The sequence below is a fragment of the Poecilia reticulata genome, chromosome 21 (assembly GCF_904066995.2).
Source record: "Poecilia reticulata chromosome 21, P_reticulata-male-v2, whole genome shotgun sequence".
Classification (NCBI taxonomy): Eukaryota; Metazoa; Chordata; class Actinopteri; order Cyprinodontiformes; family Poeciliidae; genus Poecilia; species Poecilia reticulata.
In genome coordinates this window covers 4,316,846-4,341,310 of record NC_088850.1, presented here as the reverse complement: position 1 = coordinate 4,341,310, position 24,465 = coordinate 4,316,846, and the positions used below count along the sequence as shown (strand labels likewise).

Sequence of the window (24,465 nt, the reverse complement as noted above, 5' to 3'; positions counted from 1 at the left end):
TTACTTTTGAGTAAAATTTTTGGGAACTAAACCGACTATAAAGTGAGAAGTACTAAAAAACCAGGCTGAAATTTGAGCTTCTACTCATTTAAAAAGCTTTAATACACATTTTTAATTTACTTTAAATATGTACTCACTCTGTGGTTTTAGCATTTTCTGTGTTTTATGAATTAAAACACAGCAACATTTTTAAAATCTCCACAAACAGGAGTTTGAGACGAGGAAACAAAAAGTAACTGTAAATTAGCAGTAAAAAAGTAGTTTAATGAATTTTCTGTGTTGCTGCCTGGCAGTAGATCAAAATGGGTTTTCTCCCCTCTGGGACGCTGCTTTATTTATGATTCCTTATTTAAAAATGATGTCTTGACAGAGTTCATTACAAATTCATAACGGTTGTCTGTCAATGAGATTCAAAGAGCATTCATTTGTTGCAGGACTGGACCAACAAACGGCTGATTTCTGGTTAAATTCAGACATTTTCTCTTTAAACCAGAACCGTCGTTTATGTTTGTTTTTGCAGAAAACAAATATTTCTCTTAGTTCGTCAAAGAAAAGATTCGTTTCACCAGAGAGATTTTAATTAACAAGAGAAGGAAGTCGTATTTCTGCAGAAGTTATTAAAGTTTTAGATGTCAAAGCGCGTTGCATGATGAACCACGCGCTAAATGAAATATATTCCATCCTATTAATTTAAAACAATGCCACAGTGATTTTCTGTCATTTAAAAAAAAACTAAACCTGCATGTTAATAAATGCCAGATGCATAAAACATGAGGCATGGCTCTGAGTCATGGCGGCTCTTCAGATTTAAGCGACCAGAATCTGTCCTCCCATGTATCTGACATTTTAACCAGCCATCAGAACAGATGGCGCTCTCAGCAGGCGTCGCATTCATGTAAATGTGCAGCTGCAAAAACGACAAATTTTAAGGAATTTACTCAGTAAATATGAGACAATCGGATCATTGTTGTGTAAAACTTCCTTGAGTTTTCGTTTTAGGAATGTAATCATCATTAATATAATTAAAATGCAGTTTATTAGTTTAGGGATTTGAAATTTTTTAGCCCAATTTAGATTTTTGTAAACTAGTGTCCAAACATTTTGAATCGACAGGTTGAACGCACTATTTTCTCTCCATTTTGCTAAAAAACAAAACCCTACCAAGTATTTTTGTCCAGTTTCTAGTGTAAATATCTCAGTTCACTTGTAGTGAGACAAACTAACTTACAAAGACTTTTCAGCAAGATGTAGAGGCTTGTTTTAAGTAAATAATTTCTTAATATTGGTGAAAAATACTGCTTCAATTGGCAAATTATTTCACTTATAACATGGGAAAAGTGTTTTATGGTAAGTGAAATAATCTGCCAGTGGGACTCGTATTTTCTCATTAATATTAAGGAAATATTTATTTAAAACAAGCCTCTACATTTGCTGAAAAGTAACTTTTAAGTGTACTGGGACATTTGCACTAGAAACTTTGTGTTTTTGCAGTGTAGAAATTATTGAAGGACTTTTAAACATTTTAATTTCTGAATTTAAATTGCTAATGTTAACAGAGTAACATTTTTTTTAAGTTTATTCTCTCAGTATATGTGGTAATATTTAAGTAAAGTTTATTTGTTTAGCACATTTCAGCAGTTTAAAGTGTTAACAGCATAAAAACGTCATGCAGTAATATTTAAACTAAATATTACATTTTGTTATTTTTTCCAGTTATTAAAAACTAAAGATAATTTTTCTGACAGGGTTTTATCTTCAGCAGAGCCAGTTTGGTAAAAGATAATTCTTGAATTTGAGGTAACTTTAGACGGGACAAATCGGAGGTTTGGGTCGTTTCCTGAAGTTCAGCCGGACAGTTTCATTATTTTCTACCAGCAGGATCAAAATATCTAAACTGGATGTGATATTTAAATTTTGGGAAGTGTGTTTAGAACCCATAACGTGACGGCAAAAAAATATATTTTTAATTAAATTAATTAATACTTTGGTCTTACAGTGTGGGTGTATTTGTCGGCTTCCTGTTTGTGTTTTCCTGCTGTTTTAAAGATGCAGTCTTGATAATTTTGTTGGTTTTCCAGCCTTGACTTGGTTGTGCAGTGAGTCTGCAGGACGGCTATCCGGGCCACGACTGGCTGGTCTCCACCATTTTCCTCATCATGGCTGGAAACGTGGAGCGATCTTTGCATCTGCTGCTCAACCTCTCCTGCCTGCTTTCGTCTGCGTTCATCTGGCCTGCAAGGATTCATGCATCTGTACGGAGAAACAACGATGCGTTTAATCTGAATTCATTATTTCAAACTGGCTGTAAAAACAAGTAACCAGCAGGACAAGGGAAAACATCTCCGTACATAACCAGGAACAAATTACGCTACTTTTCTGTTTAAAGCAATAAGAAGAAATTAACACTTATTTAACCCCAACTTTTATATGAATTTAATGAAACATGTGACTTAAGCTCAGTAATTATCAGAAATATGTATTTAAAAACAGGCTATCGGGTTTAATACCTGTTCAATTTACTGCACTAAAAAACCAACAGATAAATTATAAAAAAGAAAAAGAAAATGCAAGATGGCGGCCATTTTTCAAGATGGCCACCATGGTTGTTATTGAAAAATCTTTTTTGCACTAAAATCACCAATTAGGTGATTGTGTTTGGTGTCAAATCATAAACTATATATTTAATATATTTTGTTGAGCTTGTTTTCTTTTTCTGGTGGACATGTTTCAAAATGGCCGCCATGGTTAAACTAGAGAATATACATTTGCACTAAAATGGCAGCAGTTATTGCTAGTGGTGAGCAAAGCTAACCAAAAGGTTTGGTTCACTAACCAATTATTCAATAAACAAGAATCTAAACCACTAAACTCATAAATTAGCGGAAGCTAATGCTAACCATTAGGGTTAATGATGCGAGACTCACAAACTGGAAGTTTCCATTTTGATATTTAATTTTGGTACATTTTATTGCCTTAAAATTGTATGAATACGATGACCAAAGTCAAAAATGTATGATGTGACAAATGAATCGCATCACACATACATCATACGTCGCAATAATTGGTTTAAAAGGCTCAAAACGGCGGCCATGTTGAAAAATGGCCACCATTCTGAAATACAAGTGGCTTGCTAATTTTTTTTTGCCCATTTTCACACTTGAACGATTCTAACAGTAACATATGGTGCATTATGTACATTGTAATATAGTTTTTACACCAACAAGTTGCTACAGGGAAAATAATTCACTTGATTTTCCCTTTTGATTTTTTAAACATGTTTTTTAGCAGAAAATGACAAACAGAGAAAAGTGGCTGAAAGCTGTGAATGAAAAAATGACGAAATAAATCAAATATTTAAAGTAAAATATTCCTCAGGGGAGTGATTATACAGTTTTAAATATTAGAGGAAAATCTGCTTTATCATTCCAACTTTTCACCCTGTGATGCTCCGTCACCACTTTGGAAACACAACAGTCTATTTTCTGCTCAGATTCTACAGAATGCTGGACTCTTTCTGCCATTAACAGGTTAAACTTGACAAATGAAGAGGATATATCAGAAAACATGAATGCACTCGACGCCGTTTCTACGTCTTTTCCTCCATGTTGGAGTCGGTGCTGCAGTAAAACGTTTGTTTAACTTGCTTGTGCTGCTGCAGGTCCACGTCCCTCAGGAAGTAGCCGAATCGGGAATCTCTCCAGTCTACTGGTGCACGGCTCATTACGTGGAGATGCTGCTGAAAGCCGAAGTCCCTCTGGTCCATTCTGCCTTCAGGATGTCTGGCTTCACTCCTTCACAGGTAAAATCTGCAGACGATTTGACGGGACGACTCGCTTCGCTCCGGTTCTGAAATGGACGGCTGGTTGGTTGGTTTGCATAGAGATCACAAAGGAACGTTTATTCAGTATTGATTTTATTGACATTTTATATTGTTTCTGTTGACATTTCAACTTTAATCTTAAAACAACTTCTCTCAATTTGACTTTTTTCTCCAAAGTAGTAAATAACTAAAAAATTAATCCTGTTTTTCACCGCCCTGTTAAGTCCATTAAGTCAGTTTTTATTCATATATTGATCTGGAAAATATTACAACTTGCGATTCTGATCTGTCAAAATGTTGATCCCTACTAATTTTAGCATTTTGTCCTGTTAAATAAATTCAGGATTCATGAAGGGCGTTGCAGCAGAGGGTAAAGTCTTCAGCAGGAGAAACTGAAGGAGCTCCTATTTGTCGTCTTCTGAGCTCAATCTCTTTATTCTTTTCTGACTTCATTAAATTTTAAAAGCTTTGACATTGAATCTTTTTGCTTTTTGAAATAGTAAAATAGCTTAAAAAGTCGGACCTCTTTTCATCTTTGCTTGGGTTTCATGGTAACGATGCAGAAAAAGCTTTTCTCACCTTGAACGTTTTTCTGTTTTGATCCTGTTTTTGGCGTCTCGGTGGCCGGCCGTCTCGCTTCGTCTCATGTTCAGCAGGAGGGCCGTCAATAAGACTCTTCACATTCGCATCAAAGATCTGAACTCCCCGTCTCTGGGCTGACGAATATGTTAACCTCCACATGTTCTCGTCTGTGTTTAGACGATAATGGGCAGAGCTATTCAGGCTTTTATTGGAAGTTGTGGCTCAGAAATGATGCATCTTGATGCTCTGATGTTCGTTCAGGAGGTTCTGTGCTTGCAGGCAGGTTTTCAGTCACTCCGGATCTTTGAAGATTACTCTCTCTTTCATTTTCGATAAACACGTTAGAGCTCAGGGTGTAGAAACTATCAGTACATTTTACATGACAATATAAGTTTAGTTTATTTAATCACATTGATAACTATTTGTTTGAAACAGAAGTAGGTAGAAGTGTAAACTTACTTAATTCAGCCATCTTTCTTTTATGTGACTTACTTTTCACACATTTTTCTTTATTTTGAAGAAAGTGCTGCAGCTAACCATTATGTTAGTGATCGATTAATCGATTACTGTGACGATTAATCGGTTTAAAAATGGCACATTTTGCATATTTTTCATCTAGCTTTTTTATACATATTAGAATTGCATAAAAAAATGCAAATGAATAGTTAAATTTCTTGTTTAAATAAGAAAATAAACATTTTATTGCCTAAAATGCAATGACAGCGTTCCTTTAGTGAACGCTGCTGCTGGTAGCAAAGGATGCGTCTGCAGCGAAAACATACGTCTAACATCAATAGGACTGGTATGTTGATTGTTTTATTGATTAACTGGGTAGTAAAAGGTTTATTTATTAATTTTGTTTTTCAGAATTTGAACCAGGTTGGAGTAAAACATTCCTACAGAGAAAAGTTTTATCTTAAATGCATGTTTTCAACTTTTGTACAGTTTTGACTTTATTACTGCTCTGACTGAATTGTTCTTTCAGCAAATGGCTTTTTTAGAGTTTGTACCCTTCAGTTAATGATGAATTGATTATGTAAATAATTGATTAATCATGATTAATCGTTAGTGTGTTCTGTTGTAAGTGTGGATATTAGCGCTGACTAGCGCAGGCTGCCTTTCCCTTCCTGCTGTGAGGTGAACCTTCGGCTGCACAGCCTCCTCCCGGTGGGGTGACTGAACCCTGCGGTGCAGAAACACTGTTGGTTCTGTTTGGTTCTGCTTGGATTGAACCCCCTCATGGGCCGGGAGTCCCTGTTGAACCACTGGGTTGTTAAAGGCTCCTGTGGTTCTTATTAGAGGTTTCAGCAGATAAACATGTCGGAGCTCTGTGTAGTACACTTCACACATTTTCTCTCTTTTTCTGGGAAGGAACAAAAATTTATTCTGTGGGCAGTTTATGGTGTTAACCACCTAGAGGCCCGAAAATTAAATCAAGTTGCTCAGAGAGCCCTCTAGAGGCTCCTTCAATTTGCAAGTCTAAGACCAAACATTTGTCAGAAGTGCAGTGTGGGATTTGCCACCGGCAAGTTCTCATGCCAAAAGTCTCCAAGCAAATTGAGACTGAATTGGGTTGTGTTTCAAGTGATCTGCCCCATTTCGCTACTAAATCAGCCCATATCAAATTATTTTTCTGTTGTTAGTAGGGCTGAAATGATTAATCGTGATTAATCGTTAATCAGAGTGTATCTTGACAGAATGTGCCTTCATGCCAACAGGGGCAACACCATTATTTTTGTTTTTTCAGCTGAAACAAAAGAGAAATCATAAAAATGTTAGTGTTTTACCTACTTAATATATTTGCTTTAAGGGATGAAACGATTAATTATGATGAAATGATTAATCGTTAACTGGAATATACTGACTAAAAAAGTGAACAGATATGAAAACACAAGAGCAGCCAGTCTGCATCTAATAATTAATCGATTAAATTATTGTCATTCTGTAAGTTTTTCATTAAATCCGTTAAGCCATTTTACACAATAATGGAAATATGTTAAAGATGCATAAAAAATCATTTAATTCCTTTTTTAAATGAGTATTTTATTGCTAAAAATGCTTCTGAGTTCAACGCAGTGCAGAGTTGATCTGGATTTTATATTAAATGTAAAATTTATGCAGCTTTAGCTTAATTACTGCACTGAATATGTTGCTCTGTTAGCAACTGGCATTTATTTGAGTCTGTATACTCTAGTTAATCAATTCAGCCCTAAACGCAGCAGAACAAAAATGTTAGCATATTTTTAGGGATTTCTTTGTTTCAAAAAGCAGTTGAGACAAAAACAGTGGTGTGACGAGGTTTAATTTTTAAAGTAAAGGATATTTATTTCCTGGAACAATGTGAAACTGGATGCTAAATTATTTAGTGTTTTTATTAATCGGCAGGTGTGCCTCCACTGGCTCACTCAGTGTTTCTGGAATTATCTGGACTGGACCGAGATCTGCCAGTACATCTGCACCTGTGTGGTGATGGGTCCAGATTACCAGGTCTACCTGTGTGTGGCCGTTTTCAAACACCTGGAGCCTGAGATCCTGGAGCGCACGCAGTCCCAAGAGCTGCAGATCTTCCTCAAGGTAAAACTCCAGTCCAGAAGTATTTGGTTCTCTGCAGATTTCCACCAAAGGTCCCTCAGTCTGACAAACAATGTAGGATTTTTGAATAATTTTATTGCATGAAATACGTATTTGCTGCTGCATCAGCATGGATTTTGGCCCATTCCTCCTTACAGATCTTGCAGGTTTCAGGGCTGTTGCTAGGTAACAGCAGTTTAGCTCGTTCTCCAAAGGTTTTCCGTTGGGTTCAGGTCTGGAGGCTGGCCGGGTCCATTGGCTGCATTCACACAGCAGGCAGATACGACCAACACCAACCACTTTTTCCCTGCAGTCAGAACATCATGCAGCATTTCGTCCCACTTCGCTCACTGACGTGAGAAATGCCTTGTAAATCTGGACGTCTGAATATTATGATGATTCTGAACAAAGTCTGTCGGGACATATTGGAATTACGAAAGTAAATTTGCTTAATAGAAATAGAAACATGCAAATTATGAAACAAGAATTCAGGTTTTTCGATACAAATGTTTTTGTTCAAAGATGATCGTTTGGAGTCGATGTCATGCTGGAAGATCCAACAACTTATCTGCAGTCAAACACCCCAAGAGAAGTCAATTTTCACTAATAAAGCTGTGCTATAAAATACATGACGTCACCTTTAAAATAATTTTCCCACCCAACTTTACACTCAAAAAGACTTAAGTCAGTATTTAAACAGGAATACAATTTTATAAAAACAATCAGCTCAATTATCTTTTCAGATAATTAATGCTACACATTCGATCTTGGTTATTCAAAGTTTTCTGCTGCTAATGACTTGTCGTTGCAGCCGTGCCTTCAGTTTCATCTTTCCTCACTGATTCACATGAATTATGAATAACGATAATCAGCTGTTGCTGCATCTCCAACTGTTGGCAGCACAGAGCTGATGAACGGACTCGACGGTTTTATCCAAACTTGTTCTGATCAAGGTGAGCTCTGATGTGAAGCCCTCAGTAGCCATCAGACAAGCTGCCACGGACCATTTCTGTGAATAAAACATCACATTTTAACTGAGGAAGTTCGTCTAATGAGCTGCAGAAACAGAAAAAGGGAAACTTCCACATCATCTGTCCTGAGTTGAACTGTGAGAAAGTTTTTGTCATGCCTCTTTGCATCCAATCTTCCTGCTGTCCGTCTCTGTGGGAATAATGTGAAGTGAGTATTTTACCCAGACAGATGTGGTTTTAGGACATTAAGGTGTTCTCTCATCCTGTCTCACTGGGGGATATATATCTATATTTCATCTAAATTAAAATTTGAAAAGGGAAAATCTCGTTCCGGTCGAGTCCAGGTGGAGTTTAACTGCAGCAAAGCTGAAAGAGTTGGTTCTGTTTTCCACCGACCCACAGGCTACATGGAGCCGCCATCTTTTATTCATCTAAAAGCTGAATAAAATTAAGACTTCCCAGACGATATTTTATGTACAGCAGAACATGGATAGTGTTTGCAAAATGGCTGAAAAAGGAGTGAAAATATGTAACATCCAAGTTAATTTGTCAGATCTAAAAAAAACAAAAAAAACCTGTTCCCCTCCTCACCTGTGGGGGCGCTGCACCAACATCGACAGAAGGAAACAACATGAAAACCTCTGAAAAAGACACTGACCAAAACTTCCTTCTTCATGAAATGTAAACCAAAATGCAGCAGTGCCACATTTTAGCCAACAAGCTATTTTCCCTGCTAGTGCTAGACTATCGTATATGTTTTGGTTGTATTTACCCAGAATGCCTGGCGCTATAGTCCACTTCCTGCTTTTGCACATTCACACCTCCCCAAAGGATTTTTGATCTAGTTTCTAGTGCAAACATCTTGGTACAGTTGAAATAAAACCAACTCATAAGTAACTTTTCATAAAGATATAAGTTTGATTCAGCTCAATAATTCCTTAATATTCATGAAGAAAGTTCTGGTTCTACTCAGATTATTTCACTTAAAACATTTTTCCATGTGATACGGAGATAATCTGAACTTCATGAATATTAAGGAATTATTGGCTCAACAAGCTCTTACATCTTGCATGTTTCTTTTGTCATGTTTAAAGTTTACCAAGATATTTGCAGTAGAAACTAGACCAAAATTACTAGGTAAAATTTAGTGTTTTTGCAGTGTATTGTGAAGTTTCTCGGTGAAAACATGAATAAAATATTGGTTCAGATGATCTGAAAGTCTTCATTTTGATAAACCAACTCAAACTGTCAAGTTAAAGTCATTTAATTTTTATATATTAATATACGGCGGCGTGTTGGAGCCATCGCTACTAAAACACATTTGAGATGATTCCCAGAAAACTTCTGAAATTTATCTAAAAAATTGACAGAAATTTGCTTCGTATTGGTAAGATTTGCAGGAATAAAATGTAAAACGGTGGAAAAAAACCTCACTGTACGACACAAGCTAAACTATGGATTATAATCTATTATTTTTCCAGCATATTTCAGCCAAAACGCTTCATAAATTAAACTTTTAAACATGATGGAACATAAAAACATCAGTTCTGATGAAACTCCACCTGAATCTCCTCCCCTAAAACAAAACAGCACAAAAGACAATTACTTACTTCATAACTAATATATTAAAAATGTTTTGTTTTATCTTGAGCAAAAACTTTAGGGGATTTGTTCGACCCCACACTTTATATTTATCATATTGGTAAAATTAATTATACAACCAAAGTTAAAAAAGCTAAACAAAATTAAAATTACAAGAATTTGATCCATGTTTAAATCCTTTGTCTCAATTATTTAATCTGAAAATATTAATTTGCAACCAGTGAGGGAATTTATGAAGTCTGAACAAGTTAAAGCAGCTCTATTAAATATAATAAGTGGTTTAATATCAAGAATTTAGTTGTTAAAAGTGTCATTTTGTGTTTATTTGAATATTTTACTGTTGCTGTTTTACAATGAGATAAAATCAATCTACAAAGCTTTTTGTTGTTTTTGTCAATTGGCTCAAATAAATCTTACTTGACATCAAATTTATTTTAGCTTTCTGTTTTTAATAAGATATTTATTTCATTAATTTAACTGTCAGCGTTAATATTTTCATTTCTTCAGGTTTAGCATAACTCGTTCATCATGTGCTGTCAACTTTAGGATCATAGGAACCTCCAGTAATTAGCTCGTTAATTAGCCTACCTAACGATCTGCTAATGCTAATGTCCAGCATATTGTGAAGATCTATGGGACGTTAAGCAGCTCCTGCGCCGTTCAGGAGGGAAACGTTCATAATGCTGGGAAAATGTTATTCCTTCTGTCACAGAACATCAAACCAACTTAGACATTAGTCAAAGATGAGAAAACAAAGATTTAAATGGTTCATTATTGAACAAAGAAACCTACGTGAATATAGCTTTAAGCCAGGGGTCCCCAAACCTTTTCCTCTTGAGGGCCACATAACGTTTCCCTTCTCTGCTGGGGGCCGAAGTCAGTTTGTAACAGAAAAGGTGTGACAATGGCAGGAGTGGCTAAATGTTAAAATGTATTGTTTTCCATAAAGCACAATCAAATAATCCTCTCTGGGTTCTTCACAGAAAAAATCCAGGAAGGATTATAGTCCGTATTTTCCCAACTATGAGCCGCACCGGACTATAAGCCACAACCCCAACGTTTTTTAGTTTTTTTTAAACCAGTAAACATACACATCTAAGCCGCAGATATCTCCAGGTTTTCCACAGCGATGCAGCAGCAGCAGAGGGGGGCGGACAGCCAACATCTGAGTCATTACAGGTCAATTGAATGTCACATTTACTACCAAATGTGGAGGCGGGCCGGATCCGGCCCGCGGGCCGTAGTTTGGGGACCCATTTTCAAAACTACTTCTGAAAATCTCAAACTTTCTCACTAAAATATAAAACCAAACAGCTGATTTCTGTTTTGTGAGATTAAATTAGTGTCAATGTGACCCTAATATAAAACGTCTAAATGTTTATTGGCTAGACTTAATTTAATATCAATCACATGTTTTCTGACTGAGACACGTCAACACTGTTTTATACACTGTAAAAACTAAATCTTAAAGTATTTTTGGTCTAGTTTCTTTTGCAAATGAATTTAAAATAAGGCAAAACTAACTTACAAGTGTTTTTTTTGGGGAAGATATAGGAGCTTGTTGCAAATAGTTTTTTTACATTCATCAACAGAAAACTAATTCCACCAGCAGCTAAAACAAGCTCCTGTTTCTTACTGAAAAATTAAGTTAAGTTTGTCTTATTTTAAGTGTAGTAAAATATTTGCACTAAAAACTAGATGAAAAATACTTGTTAGATGTTTTTGCAGTGTTGACCAAGAAATGAAAGAAACTCTAAACATGATTCTTACGTTACACTGCAAAAACACAACATTTTACAACTAACTTAAGTAACTCTTCAGTAAGAAATATGAGCTTATTTTAAGTCAACAGTTCTAGTTCTCTAGCAGATTATTTCACTTATATTTTTCCCATAAGTGAAATAATCTGCGAGTAGAACTAGTACATCAATATTGAGGAATTATTGATTTAAAATAATCACATTTATTACTGAAAAGTTTGTTTTATTTCAAGTGCACTAAGATATTATTAGAAACTAGATCAAAATTACTTGGTAAGATTTTGTGTTTTTGCAGTGTACGACTTTCAGGCTTGTTCATATTTTCATCTCTGGTGAAGTTCTGTTTGTTTTAGCGTAAGCTGAGCTTCTGTGAAGCTCTGGAGCTGAAGGTGTCGTCTTTCAGAAAATCCTCCATCAAAGTGGAAAATAAATTGCGCCTCGCTTTCTAACCTCATTACTGGCTGAGTTCGCTGAAGGCCACGGGACGGATAACGAGTGAGGGCAGAGTCACGCTGGGCGCCTCGTTCTGGCTGCCAAGTGTCCTCAGGGTCCGGCTGATAATTGACGAAGCCACTCAGAAACCTCTGCCGCTCGGCGGCGACGCCCATCTGCTCTGCCTGAGTGTCTGCACTGCCCACAAGGCCTCGCGAGGGTTGCCATGACGGACGCAGACTTGGACCCGAGCAACAGCCATGCAGCGGAAATAAAACCCTGTAGCGCTTCGCTCAGCCAAGATGTTTCTACATCTTAAGGTTTTCAATAGGCGTCTTTTATATTTTCTTATCTAATAAGGCAAATGAGTGTTTTAATTAAGATTTGTTTCTTTAAAACTTTTCCTAAGATTTCTGGCTGTATTGACCACACTGCAAAAACATTCAGTCCTTAGCATTTTACGCCTGGTTTCTGTTACGAACATCTTGGCACAGATTAAATAAGACGAAACTAATTTAGAAGTAATTAGGACTTGATTTAGGTCAACAATTTATTCAACTTCCAACCTTTTTCCTAACAACTGCTGCCTGGACAATATGACTGAAAACAATATCAAGATAAAATCATTTCATATCAGTCAATATCAATGATTGATTCATTTTTTTTGTTTAAATATCTGAAATGCTGCCAAACCAATGATGCGACCTTTGCTGTTTTAGCCACAGTTTTTATTCCACAATGTTTTTTTTAAGCAGTTATGAAGCACAGAGGCAAAACTTTAAACTGCTGCTGCGCAAGTTACTCAACAGGTTGTTGCCAAGGAACGAGAGAGTGAGTTGTTGCTAGGTAACCAAAGAACGACCGAGTGAGTGAGTTGTTGCTAGGTAACCAAGGAACGACCGAGTGAGAGAGTTGTTGCTAGGTAACCAAGGAACGACCGAGTGAGAGAGTTGTTGCTAGGTAACCAAGGAACGACCGAGTGAGAGAGTTGTGGCTAGGTAACCAAGGAACGACCGAGTGAGAGAGTTGTTGCTAGGTAACCAAGGAACGACCGAGTGAGAGAGTTGTTGCTAGGTAACCAAGGAACGACCGAGTGAGAGAGTTGTTGCTAGGTAACCAAGGAAGGATCGAGTTAGTTGTTTTCAATCACTTTGCTTAACTTTCGGTGAGAGGTTGAGCAGCTAAAGTCTTTCCTCTGCCTACATCCCCCAGAATGCTGTGCGGTTCTGGGTCTGAGTTCAGTGATTATTCTAGATGATAAATATTCTAGCAGATGTATCATATATCATCGATTTGTTGTCCAGCCCTAGTTGTTCCTTTGATTTGGTGTCAAGCAGTGAAAGATTTCCCCTTCGTTCTCCAGATGAAACGGTTAAAAGCTCAGTTTACTCTGTAATGAGCTCTTAAGCTGATCTATAAAGTATATAGAGCATATATTTCACATTTATAGCTCAGGCACTTAAAAGCTAAAACACGCCGATTCTAATTTATGATACGTTACAACAAATGACCCTTCTCTCCATGCATCTGCTCTTTAATTTTAAACATCTTAACAAAAAATAAAAATGTTATTTCCATCTTTAGGAGGAGCCGATTAAAGGGTTTGAGTTCAGCAGCTACCTGGAGTTCATGACGGGACTGCAGCGCAGCTACCGGGACGCCGTCCTGACCGACATGGAAAGCATCAGAAACCCTCCAGAGTAAAACTCTCTCTCACCTTCTGGTCACCAAGTTGGAGATATTCTAACAATATCTGAGCCTAATGCTGTAATTTGAGCGTAGATGTGTGAAATATTAATGTGTAGCTGTGTTTTCTGCCCGGTGAATAAAACTGTGCAGAATAATCTGAAAGAACAAACAGAATAACTGCAGTAACATTATGCAAGATCCCAATAATCAGTTTCAATCCGCTTCTCTTCCAGATTACATCTGTAAAAATGTGTATATAATTACTGTACTGTACATGAAACTTATTTCTGTTGTGTAAATATTAATTCCTGTGAGTTTTTGTATGAAGATGTTCTGATGTATTAAAATAAGGTTTTCAATACATGTTGGGCCTTTTTCTTTTGAACTTCTGCTTTGTAGTTTAAATACATAAACATAAAACAGAAGAGAAAACGGTTTCTCTGGTTTTACATCATCCGAGTAAAAAAACAAATCAAGCTTTGATCTTACAGACAGGAAAATATTTTACATTTTTGTTTGACCATCGGTGCATTTAATATTCAACACACCCAGGAAAGCAGGTTTAAATACTGTTTACACTGCAAAAACACAACGTCTTAGCAAGTATAGTTGGTCTAGTTTCTAGTGTAAATATTAGTACACACTGAATAAGAAAACATATTTACAAGCAACTTTTTAAGCAACATATAGGAAATGATTTTAAGTTAATAATGGAACTAAATTTTTCTTATCAATATTAAGAAATTACTGACTTAAAACAGTTTCCTGTGCCTTGCTTTAAAATCATCTGTAAGTTAATATGTAATTTCATTTGTACCAATAATTTCCACTAGAAATGTAACCAAAGATACTTGGTAGGATTTTGTGTTTTTGCAGTGTAAAAATAAAAGACTGAACTTACACTGCAAAAACGGTTTCTCTTGTAAATATAAAGACTAAACCAACTTAGAGATGGAGGATCAATAATTCCTTAATATTGATGAAAGTTTCATGTTATTTCACTCATAAAATCATTAAGTCATTTCTTAATATTTATAAATAAACTACCAGCTTCATTGGCAGATTTGTTTCCAATTATAACATTTTTCTAATGTTATGAGTGAAATATTAAGACTTAATGAATTATTGTCTCCCATTTCTTACTGAAAAGTTACTTCTGAGTTATTTTTGTCTTATTTCAAGTGCAGTAAGAGAAACTAGACCAAAACTACTTGTTAGGATTTATTTTTTTCTGCATTGTAAACAGTTTTCTCATGTTAAACTGTTATAAACACCAAGGCGAGTCTATAACCCTTTACAAGGCATCATGTTGTTTTACAGCATATAAATCTGAACACAACCCTTTATATCGACTTTTTGCACATTTAATAGTTAAAATGGGACTTTTCCTACTTTCTTTGTGTTGGATTAGGCCAGATTGCGTATTTCTGATTCGTAGCCGACTAGCTGGACGCCGGCGTTGGTTATTTTACGCATCATTAACGGCAGATTACGGCACTCGGCCCTTCCTGTAGCTGCTTGTTGCATGAAAGATGCATGAGCTGCGTTATTGGGCCTCATTAGCAACCAGAGGCTCATCTCTGCAGCAGTCCTGTTGTCCTTATGACGCCTGAATAATTAACAAATTCATCACATCCGTCCGTCTCTCTGCTACAGGAACCCATCAAATGTTTACCTCGTAAAAAACGCCTCCGCCTCTGAAGGTGGTTAACATTTGGGCTGAACCTCGATGCTTCTGTAATCAATCAGCCGGCCGTTTGAGGACAGGAAGTACTGGCATGTTAAACACCACAAACCACTTCTGACATTTGAGTCCTGTGGAGGCAGAGCAGACGATCTGCTGCTAATTTGGCACCAATGTCCTGCTGGTTGGGAGTTCTGCAAATGCTAATTTTATGAACTGAAAAACATGCTGCAGTTTTTAAGAGAAAAAGTACTCAGAGTTTAATTTGTTTTTCATTTTTAGAGTTTAAACAGCTTGTTAAAATCACTGTTTTATACAAGTTAAAAATGAGACAAAACCCAGAAACATTGAATCCAAGTCCGACAAAAGTAACATCCAAGTCCCTAAAACGTCGCCGCTAACCTCCGGAGAAATATCCTCCAAAAATGTCTTCCAGCTTCCACAAGAGGAACCTGAAAGTCTCGTAAAAAGTAACTCACAAGTCCCAAAAAGGTAACCTGCAAGTCCCTAAAATGTAGCCTCCGAGTCCCAGAAAGGGAGCCGCCAAGTCTGACTACCAGGCTCCAAGTCTCACCAGGTAGCCTTCAAATCCCTTAAAATCATCCAGCAAAGTAGCATCTAACCTGTGGACATGTAACCTCCAAGTCCCAGAAAATTTTACTCCTTATTCTGGGAAAAGTAACATACAAGTCCCTAAAAATTTACCCTCCAAGTCCCACAAAGATGACCATCAAATCCCAGAAACACAGACCTCTAGTGCTGGAAAAGTAACATGCCTAAAAAATCCTCCAAGACTCTGAACCATGGTCCTCGAGTCCGAGGAAAATAACCTATAAGTTCCTAAAAAGTTGCTGCCAACATCTCAAAAAGTCTCTGAAAATTACCCTCCAAGTTCCAGTGAATCAGTTTGGGATCTTAATTTGTTTCTTTTCCAGCTTTTTCTACAAAACTAAAAACTACGATGGGAAAATGTATGTTTTTGAAAACCTTTTGTCAGGTTTAGTTTATTTCTGCAGCATAAAGGAAGTTCAAAGTATTAAACATAATGTTAAAACAATTACATTACAGTGGCAAAATAAAAAATAGACTAAAATTAATCAATTTTCTAGGTGTTATTAATCAAAGGCAGCACTAAACAAATGGGTTTTTAAGTCGAGTTTGAGATCTTGCTTTGATAAATCAGTATTATATGGAAAATTCAGACTAAGCTCTTAGTTCCCCACTGAATAAAATCCATCAGTGTTTAAAAAGCAATGCGATATCTGTGCATTTATTTATTCGGCTGCAATCAAAAATAATTATACTTCAATGCAGGATTATGGGAAAAAGCACAGAGATGATAATTAATATAATCAAGAAGTAATTTTATTATTAATCAACCCCAGACCTATTCTGTAATAATTCCCCTAATTAAAACGATGGAAAACAAAGAACAGCTGATTACTCTACAAACTGCTACCTACAGGCTAAAAGTTGTAATTTAGTGAATAAAATGTTTGTGTTGAACTTTCAGTTCTCACAAAACCTTTACAAATCATTTAGTTCCTTTTTAAACCCCAGATCTGTGATTTAAACTCAAAGTTCTCCAATTATATAATAAATTATGGTTAAGAAGTCACATTCACTGTGTTTTTCATATTTTTGACACCATGAGAAGCAGAACTTTATTATCGTCTTTATGTGTGACTGATAAACCTCCGGTCACTAGGTGGCAGCGGTGTTCAAAGTAACAGGCTGCCAGTTTATCAGACACAAACGAAGATGTTTTAAAACATTTCTATTTCAGAGGACAAACGTTTTAGTCACTACAGACAAATAAAAAAAGAAAATTTCAACCAAAAAAAATGTATGAGAAATTTTCTAGGAAAATAGTGGAAATTTCTGAGTTTCAAAAATAAACTTATGAAATTTTCACATCGTTTTCTCAAACATTTCTGAGACTAAGCTCAAATTTGTTCTGTTTACAACGGAGCTAATACGCGGCCGTAGATGCTGAAGTAAAAAAAACGGCGGCAGAAGTTAGTAAAACAAATACGACTTGGAGTTTTATGGTCAGACGAAGAATCATTACAAGATTAAATAACTTTCAACCCGACTGCATCGTTTCTGCCTACACTGTTGTTAACTGAACTGTTCATATTTATACGTTTCCTCTGATAAAATCATGTTCAAAATGCATAAAGTTTGTCATAAATGCTAAAAACACCTTTGATCCCAATATTCATGCACTATTCAGAACAAAAGCAGCTTCAACTAAGTATTAAAAACCTGTAAATTTCCTCCCATGTAACATGACCTGCATTCAGACAAGATAATGTGTTGATTTGGATAAAACTTAAAATCCAGCAGGAATATTTTAAAGCAGAATGTCAAACTCATTCATTTCATGTTCTTCACTTGTTACATAATGTATTGATAAAACAGCAAACTGTAAAAAAATAGCTGCTTATGTAGTAAATAAATATTTAATTTCAAGAAGTACTTAACATCTTTCACATCAACCAGAATTTCCAAGATTTTGCAACTTTTCAGTTTTTAAATAAATTTAAATCACTGATTTTCTGGTTTCAACTATAAATATTTGTGCTTATGCATGAAGGTAAATGTGACTTTGTTATTCGCCACATCAATCAAAGACTATAATTTGACATCAAGTAATAATGAGGCAGAACTCTAGCAGAAGTAAGAAATACTGCCACCTGCAGGTGGGAGTGAGCATTAAACACTTAAACCCAAAACTGAACATTTTTCAGGAAAATTTGATGTCATTTAGCAGAATGCAGATAGAAACTGCTTTGATTTATTGATAAAATAGTATTTAACTCCTCTGTTAACTTGAAGTATCTTCCTCTCGAGTCTAGAGGGCCACATCAGGAGCTGTGGCGGGCCAGATTTGGCCCCCGGGCCTCCAGTTTGACACGCGTTTTAAAGGGACGGTTAGGAAAGCAGATTCTGTTTGCAGAAGGTCGAATATGATGCGTTTGTTTACGTGAAACCGCCTCAAACCTCTTAAAACTGGAGATCATTTTGCATCACAAGCTGAGAAAACAAATCAAATTGGGCTTTTCTGAGTTTTATTTCGCGGTTATTAAATGAGACAGTTGCTAAACGATGTGAAAGCTTCTCAGCCTCAATGGGTTCCGACAGAACAGCCGACTTCCAGCTCGTTTAGGTTGGTCTGATCATTGTTTGGCTTTATTTCAGCCATCTGCTGCTGCAGTTTGTTCCAGTTTTCAGAGCTACAGCATGAAGACACGAGAAGAGAGAATGAGCTGAAGGGACTGAGATGCAGCCCGTATTCGGCGTGTCTGTCAGCGTTTTCATCAGCTGAATCCATGCGGACGCCGTTTTGTTGCATGGAGAGTAAAAGGAGGCGAGCGGAGCCGCAGCCTGTCAGAGTCTGAGGGTTTTCCCTCCTTCAGGAGAATGTAAAGGCTCGACTTTGCTAATAGAAATTGATGTTTTGTAGCTGCTGGATGAATGGCACTTCTGGCTCACTTTGCAGTTCACCAAACAAACCGTGGAAACTTTTGTGGAGTTAGGGGACGTCTGACCTCATTTCTGTAACATTTGGACGCGCCTGGCAGTGAAGCAGCAGCGCGAGCTCAGGGGACGACTAACCTTTTTATTTCACTGGAAGACAAAGAGAAGGAGGTTTTATCAAGCTGAGGCATCTTGATAACTTTTTATCGTGCGTCACAGCAGTCTGAAAGGTTCTTCCTGGAGCAGGTTAGGATACGTTTACGACACATTTAAAACATTTTCAATACAGTTTCTGCACAAAATCAGTTTTAGGTAATGAGGTTTTAGTTTTGAGCTGTTTTAGGGGCTGTCACTTTAAATCCAAATGTTTACACTCGCACATGAAATTGACTGCAAACAGAAGCTCAATTATACAAGCGTGCATGTTTGAAAAGCAGAAGTGGATCCTCCTGCACAACCAACAAGACTGCACACTGCAAAAACTAAATATTGCCAAGTATTTTTTTTTGTCTGATTTCTAGTGCAAATATCTTAATAGACTTGAAATAAAACAAAACTAACTTATAACTTTACAGCAAGATACAGGAGATTTCTTAGAACCAACAATTCCTTAATATTGATGAAGAAGTGCTAGTTTCAATGGCCGATTATTTCTCTTATAACATGGGTAAAAATGTCTTGTTGTAAGTGAAATAATTTGCCATTTAAACTATAAGAAACGCTCCTATTTCTTTCGGAAAAGTTACTTGCAAGTTTTGTCTCATTTCAAGTTTCTGGAAGATATTTGCTAAATCTTACCAAAAATGCTTGATAAGCTTTTGTGTTTTTGCAGTGCAGCAAGTGGCTTCTGGATGGTCAGTCGACAACAGAATGCTTGTTCTCCAGCAGCCATTGTACAGCAGTAAAACCAGCTGACCAAATGTGCTGAAGCTCCACTTTGGTTGCTCGGTAACGGACTGGGCTCGGCTGGGGTTGCTAGGTAACGGGCAATGCCTGCTGATTTGCGACGCTACATTTGGAAGGTTTTTGAAACGGCTCATTTTTCGAACGTTTTTATCTTTTTAAAGCACTTTGAATGTTTCTAGAAGCAGCAGAAACCCAAAGGCAAGAATAAAAACGTGCAGAAAGTGAATTTTGTCTGAACGGCTTCGTTCTGCGGCCGTGCTGGTTTATTTTGGGCCCCATGGCTCCATCTGATAAGCAGGTTTTGATGGAGCAGCTGCTGACTGATCGATTGGAGCTCCGATCCTCGAACGCGGCTTCAGGCCGACTGCTGCCGACACTTCGCTCCATACTTCTTAGGGTAATCAGCAGCTGTCCGGAGGACTCGGTCCGCCTCTGTGATGTGTGATAAACGTTTGGCTCAGTCCGTCTGAGATGGAGCCGCAGATATGCAAAGTGAAACGTCTCGTTTGTGAGAGAAAAACTAAGTTTAAGCTGCGTTCACCAGCTATCAGAGCCGATGTGATTAAAAAAAGCACAAGGCTGCACTTTCCTTTTAAAATTTATTTTTAAGTCAATTTTTTGAGAAATATTCTAAGTTTATGGAAACATATACAGCAGTAAAGTTTTAACTAAGGAAGCTGCAAATGCTGATCGATTATTCTAGAGAATTTAAGTGGAATCCAGTCAGGAAAGAGAGAAACGTCTGAAAAGTCCAGGTTGCATCTGAAACCTAAAATCTACGTTAGTTTACACTAAATAAAACCACATTATGCTAATTATCCAACATGAATGTGTTTGCCACTTTTTATGCTCAGATTTGCGTCTTTACAGGTGGTGATGTCACCTTAAAGGAGCCCTGCTATGGAAAATTCACATCTTTAATCTCCCCTTTGAGTCTCAACTGCTTTAAAAAAAACACCCAGCTGTTTTTTGGCAATAAGTTAAAGTTTTTGGTGTCTGGAAAACAAGCAGCTTCAAAAACCTCAGGTCACAATCATCCCTGCACTGTTTCCTAGCAACCCCAGAGGAGCTCCAGTACAATTGGTCAGCCGCTTTTGCCAATGCTGGAAAAGACAAGAGTTTTGTTGTTGACTTACCATCCAGAAACCACTTGTTGGTTGTGCAGGAGGCTCCACTTCTGCTTTTCAACGATGTGAGGTTGCATAGTTTTGCAGCCACAAACAACTAAGCAGATGAAAATCTAATAATTTAAGAATAATTTTGTGCAAAAATGAGTGCAATGAACATGTTTTGTATAGACCCTAAACATGTTATAACCTGTTGAAGGGGCTGTGATTGGTCACCTTTAAGAAAGAAAACTACTGGGAGAACATTATGGTTTTTTAAACTATGCTTGTATAAAGAAACCAGATCATCTGTAGCTTTATCTGTTTCAGATGAAGATGTAAACCTGCTGCAGTTTTCAGATTTTTTAATCCGATTTTTTCCCTCTAAATCTCTGTAGCGTTCCTGATGTTCCAGATCCCGACTGCAGGGACATGACTGAAGTCTGCAGCTCGCTGGACATCGAGCCGCGTTCACTGGACAATAATCTGCCCATAAAAAGCAACTCGCCTGTGGAAATGAACCAGAAAGAGAAGATGAGAGCGGCAGGCAGAGTGGAAGGAGCAACCCTGAACCTCCAGCATGTTGGAGACGAAGCTTTGATCCAAACTGTTCCTGCTGCTTCCGTCTGATCAGCCGCTGATTATTTTCACTCAGAATTAATTTCGACATAATTATCTGTTGATTTCAATTAGCTGTGAAAACCTCGTTATGGACGATGACTAGCGGTAACTCCTACAGTATAATGACCCGCCGTGCTGCTGATCCTGATTACGGACTTTTAGGTGACAACAAGCAATTTGAGGCAGATAATCGGCGGTAATTAGTCGATCAGATGAGGAACTTCCTCTGGTCTGAGCTGCTATCTTTAGCTGCTTTTTATCTCGTTCCAGCTGAACCCATTTGTGTCTCCGACTCCAGAACCATTTTCTTGATTCTAATCTTTAGCTTCTCTCTCTCTTATCGGCCTCTAATCTTTATTTTCTGTTTTGTCTTCTCATTGTTTCCAGCCTCGTGTTGCAGGTTCTCTGCAGAAACCCAATTTTACCAGCCAGAGATGTCATAGTTTGATCATTGTTTATGCTGCTAACAGCTCTGAGCTTAAGGGAGGCCTGCATTAGCATTTCTATTTGTTATAGTCAATATTCTCCACAATGGAGTGAATGTTCTTTGTGTGCATGTGAAATAAATGACTTCAGGGATTTGGTACTCGGAAATACAGAGCGTTGTACGAGGCATATTGATGAGTACGTTATGCAGAAAAAGGTCACAGCCATCTCTAATACAGATGTCATTAGAGCTGGATTTCATTTTACAGCCTTTTTTTTTTTTTTTTTTTTACGAGTGTGCAAACTGAGAATCATTTATTGATCCCAGACCAGCTCTCCACCTCTTTGTTTTCTTCTGCCTCTCGCTGGGCTCTGCCGGCTCCGTCTTTAATTTAAAACGCGGCGGCGCTCTCGTTTGGCATGCATGCTGCAGGCTTTCCCCGAGCCGGTCTGCCTCAACGCCGCCGCCATCAACTCTGCTGCCTGTCAGGCTGTCTGGGAGAGGCGGCGAGAATCACAATTCCCCGCGCACGCCGCTCACACAAACTCCCCTCTAACCGCAGCCGCGCTTCAGATTTGGGGAGCAAAATTAGTAGCCGGCTTCCTAAATCTCCTAAATCTACGTTAGTCTAGAGTTTCCGCCTGGCAACAGCTGAGTATTATGCTGAGGCTGATGGGATCAATAAGGGTTACCAAGAAAAATCTCTCAAAAGTTTGCCAGCGTTTTGAACGTAACGAGTCTGGAAGATGAAACTACAGAGAAATTAATTTAAACGGGAAAATTAGCTCACATCAGTCTGACCACAGAACAGCAGTTTGAGTGAAACGGCAGGGAAATGAGGATGTTGAAATGAACTGAATTTATTTAACTCAGGTGTTTTGGATGTGCTTTGCAGCACGACTGATGAGTGAAGGTCAAACATTCAACAATAGAAGTGGTTAAATTAGCTCTGAAGTTTAAGAAACAACCGTTATTAATATCAAATAAATATAAGGTTATTTCACACCAAACTGAAAATCCTCCTGGTTTCCTGCTAATAAAGCCGAGTGAAACTTTCTTCAGGAAGGTTTTAAACTAGTTTTCTTTTCTTCTAAATGACAGCAGGAGTAAATTAAATGCCATCCATTAGTGACACTGCTGCTGAACCGCTTCACTCTCAACAACAGATCGTGCATCAAAAATCCCATTACAGTAAAATACAAATGGATGAAGGAAACAATATCCAGCAGAGAAAAAGGCGAGATTTAAAAATACAACCCAAGAATATTACGGTGAGCGAAAAGCTGAAAAAATACAGCTTGTTAAATGTCAACAAAATTATTGTATCCACTCTCCAATACTGAGACCTTTAATTGTCTCTAATCTTTGAGAGGATGCGGTTTGAAATATTCCTATTTAACTGGACTTTTTTAAATTTTCTGTTCTTTTCCTTGACTTAAGCAACATCCATTCAATTAAAAAGTTCCTAAACTCAAAGGATAAGAAAAAAACACACAAAGTTAGAATTTGTTACGTTGAATTTATGAAAAATCACAAAGGAAACCAGTTTGACAGACAGAACATATGATTTCTGTCACCAACAAGGTGATTCCCAAAGAGAAACTATCTGAAAACTGGCGAATGTGAAAGTTGATGCATGGAGCTGCACAGCTTCCTGTCAGAGTCGGGTAGAAAAACCGGCAGAAGAATGAGGCAAAGAGCAGCTGCTGAAAGTTTAAAGACCCTCAGAAATCCTGGGGAAGTATTGATCACTTGAAAAATGTTAGAAAGTCTGAAAGAAGTGAGGTACTGTCAGAACCTGACGACGGAGGAAGCCTTGGGTATTAGATGGTTTCTTCTCGTCATGATTTCATAATTCATCCAGAAGCTGATCTGTGTCCTGAGAGCAAACCAACAAACCACCTGCACCTTCACTTCCACCTGCTATTTTCAAACATTTTAGCTACTACAGAGGCCCCTAAGGGACATGGGGATTTTTTTTTATTTTGTGTTACATCACAAAAGTGTAGTATTCCCACAAAACACTGCAAAAACACAAAATCTTACCAAGTAATTTTGGTTTGTTTTCTAGTATCTAAGCTGCTGGTTGCCACAACCCCCAACTCAACATTTACATTCACACTTGAAAATAGCTGCAAACAAATGCGCAATTATCCACATATACATTTTTGACAAGCAGAAGTGGAGCCTCCTGCACAAACGACAAGAATGCACACTGCAAAAACAAAATATAACCAAGTATTTTTGGTGTAGTTTCTATCTTTGCAGTAGAAACTACACATAGGAGCTTTTGTAAGTCAATAATTCCTTAATATCAAGTAAAATACTTTTTCCACTGGCAGATTATTTCACTTACAACAAGACATTTTCCCCAAGTGAAATGATTTTCCAATGGAACTAGAACTTTTCCAGTAATAAGGAATTATTTCTCCTTAAAAAACAAGCTCCTATGTCTTGCTGAAAAGCTTTAAGTTATTTTGTCTTATTTCACTTATTTGCACTAGAAACTGGACCAAAAATACTTGGTAATACTTTGTGTTTTTGCAGTGCACTGTGATTGCATACAAAGTGAACTATGGTGTATCTGCTAATTTACTGCGACGTAGTGCAAAAGAATAAAAAAAGAAAAAAAAGGGAGGCTCCGTACAACAGCACTACTACAATCTCACAGCCTCCATAATGGCTGATTGCAAAATCTAAGCACTGCTAATAATCTTGATGCCAAACAGCTCAACAGCAGCGAGTCTGACCTCCTCCACATGTGGAAATGACACCTTCATGTATTGTTTGGAGAGGATTCTGCAACTGTTC

At 37.4% G+C, this 24,465-nt stretch overlaps 1 protein-coding gene and 1 long non-coding RNA gene across 7 annotated transcripts in view; one reads left to right on the top strand and one right to left on the bottom strand.

Moving 5' to 3' along the window:
- The window catches only part of tbc1d32 (TBC1 domain family, member 32), an 81,118-nt gene extending 58,135 nt beyond the window's left edge, over nucleotides 1-22,983 (top strand). For 2 of the 5 annotated variants that reach the window (XM_081602331.1, XM_081602330.1), the window contains 4 exons: nucleotides 2,098-2,252; nucleotides 3,659-3,799; nucleotides 6,788-6,976; nucleotides 7,207-8,887. In XM_081602331.1, coding sequence (XP_081458457.1) covers nucleotides 2,098-2,252; nucleotides 3,659-3,799; nucleotides 6,788-6,976; nucleotides 7,207-7,332 — 611 coding nt within the window. In that variant the 3' untranslated portion in view covers nucleotides 7,333-8,887. Of the gene's footprint in view, nucleotides 1-2,097; nucleotides 2,253-3,658; nucleotides 3,800-4,163; nucleotides 4,404-6,787; nucleotides 6,977-7,206; nucleotides 8,888-13,322; nucleotides 13,789-21,004 lie in introns of those variants that run through there. The other 3 variants (XM_081602332.1, XM_081602329.1, XM_081602333.1) reach the window with 3 other exon arrangements.
- Nucleotides 1-24,465, bottom strand: part of LOC145549699 (uncharacterized) — a 159,095-nt gene that overhangs the window by 7,644 nt on the left and 126,986 nt on the right. For both annotated transcript variants that reach the window (XR_014085545.1, XR_014085546.1), the window contains one exon: nucleotides 1,995-2,250. This is a non-coding gene — a long non-coding RNA (uncharacterized LOC145549699). The remainder of the gene's footprint in view (nucleotides 1-1,994; nucleotides 2,251-24,465) is intronic.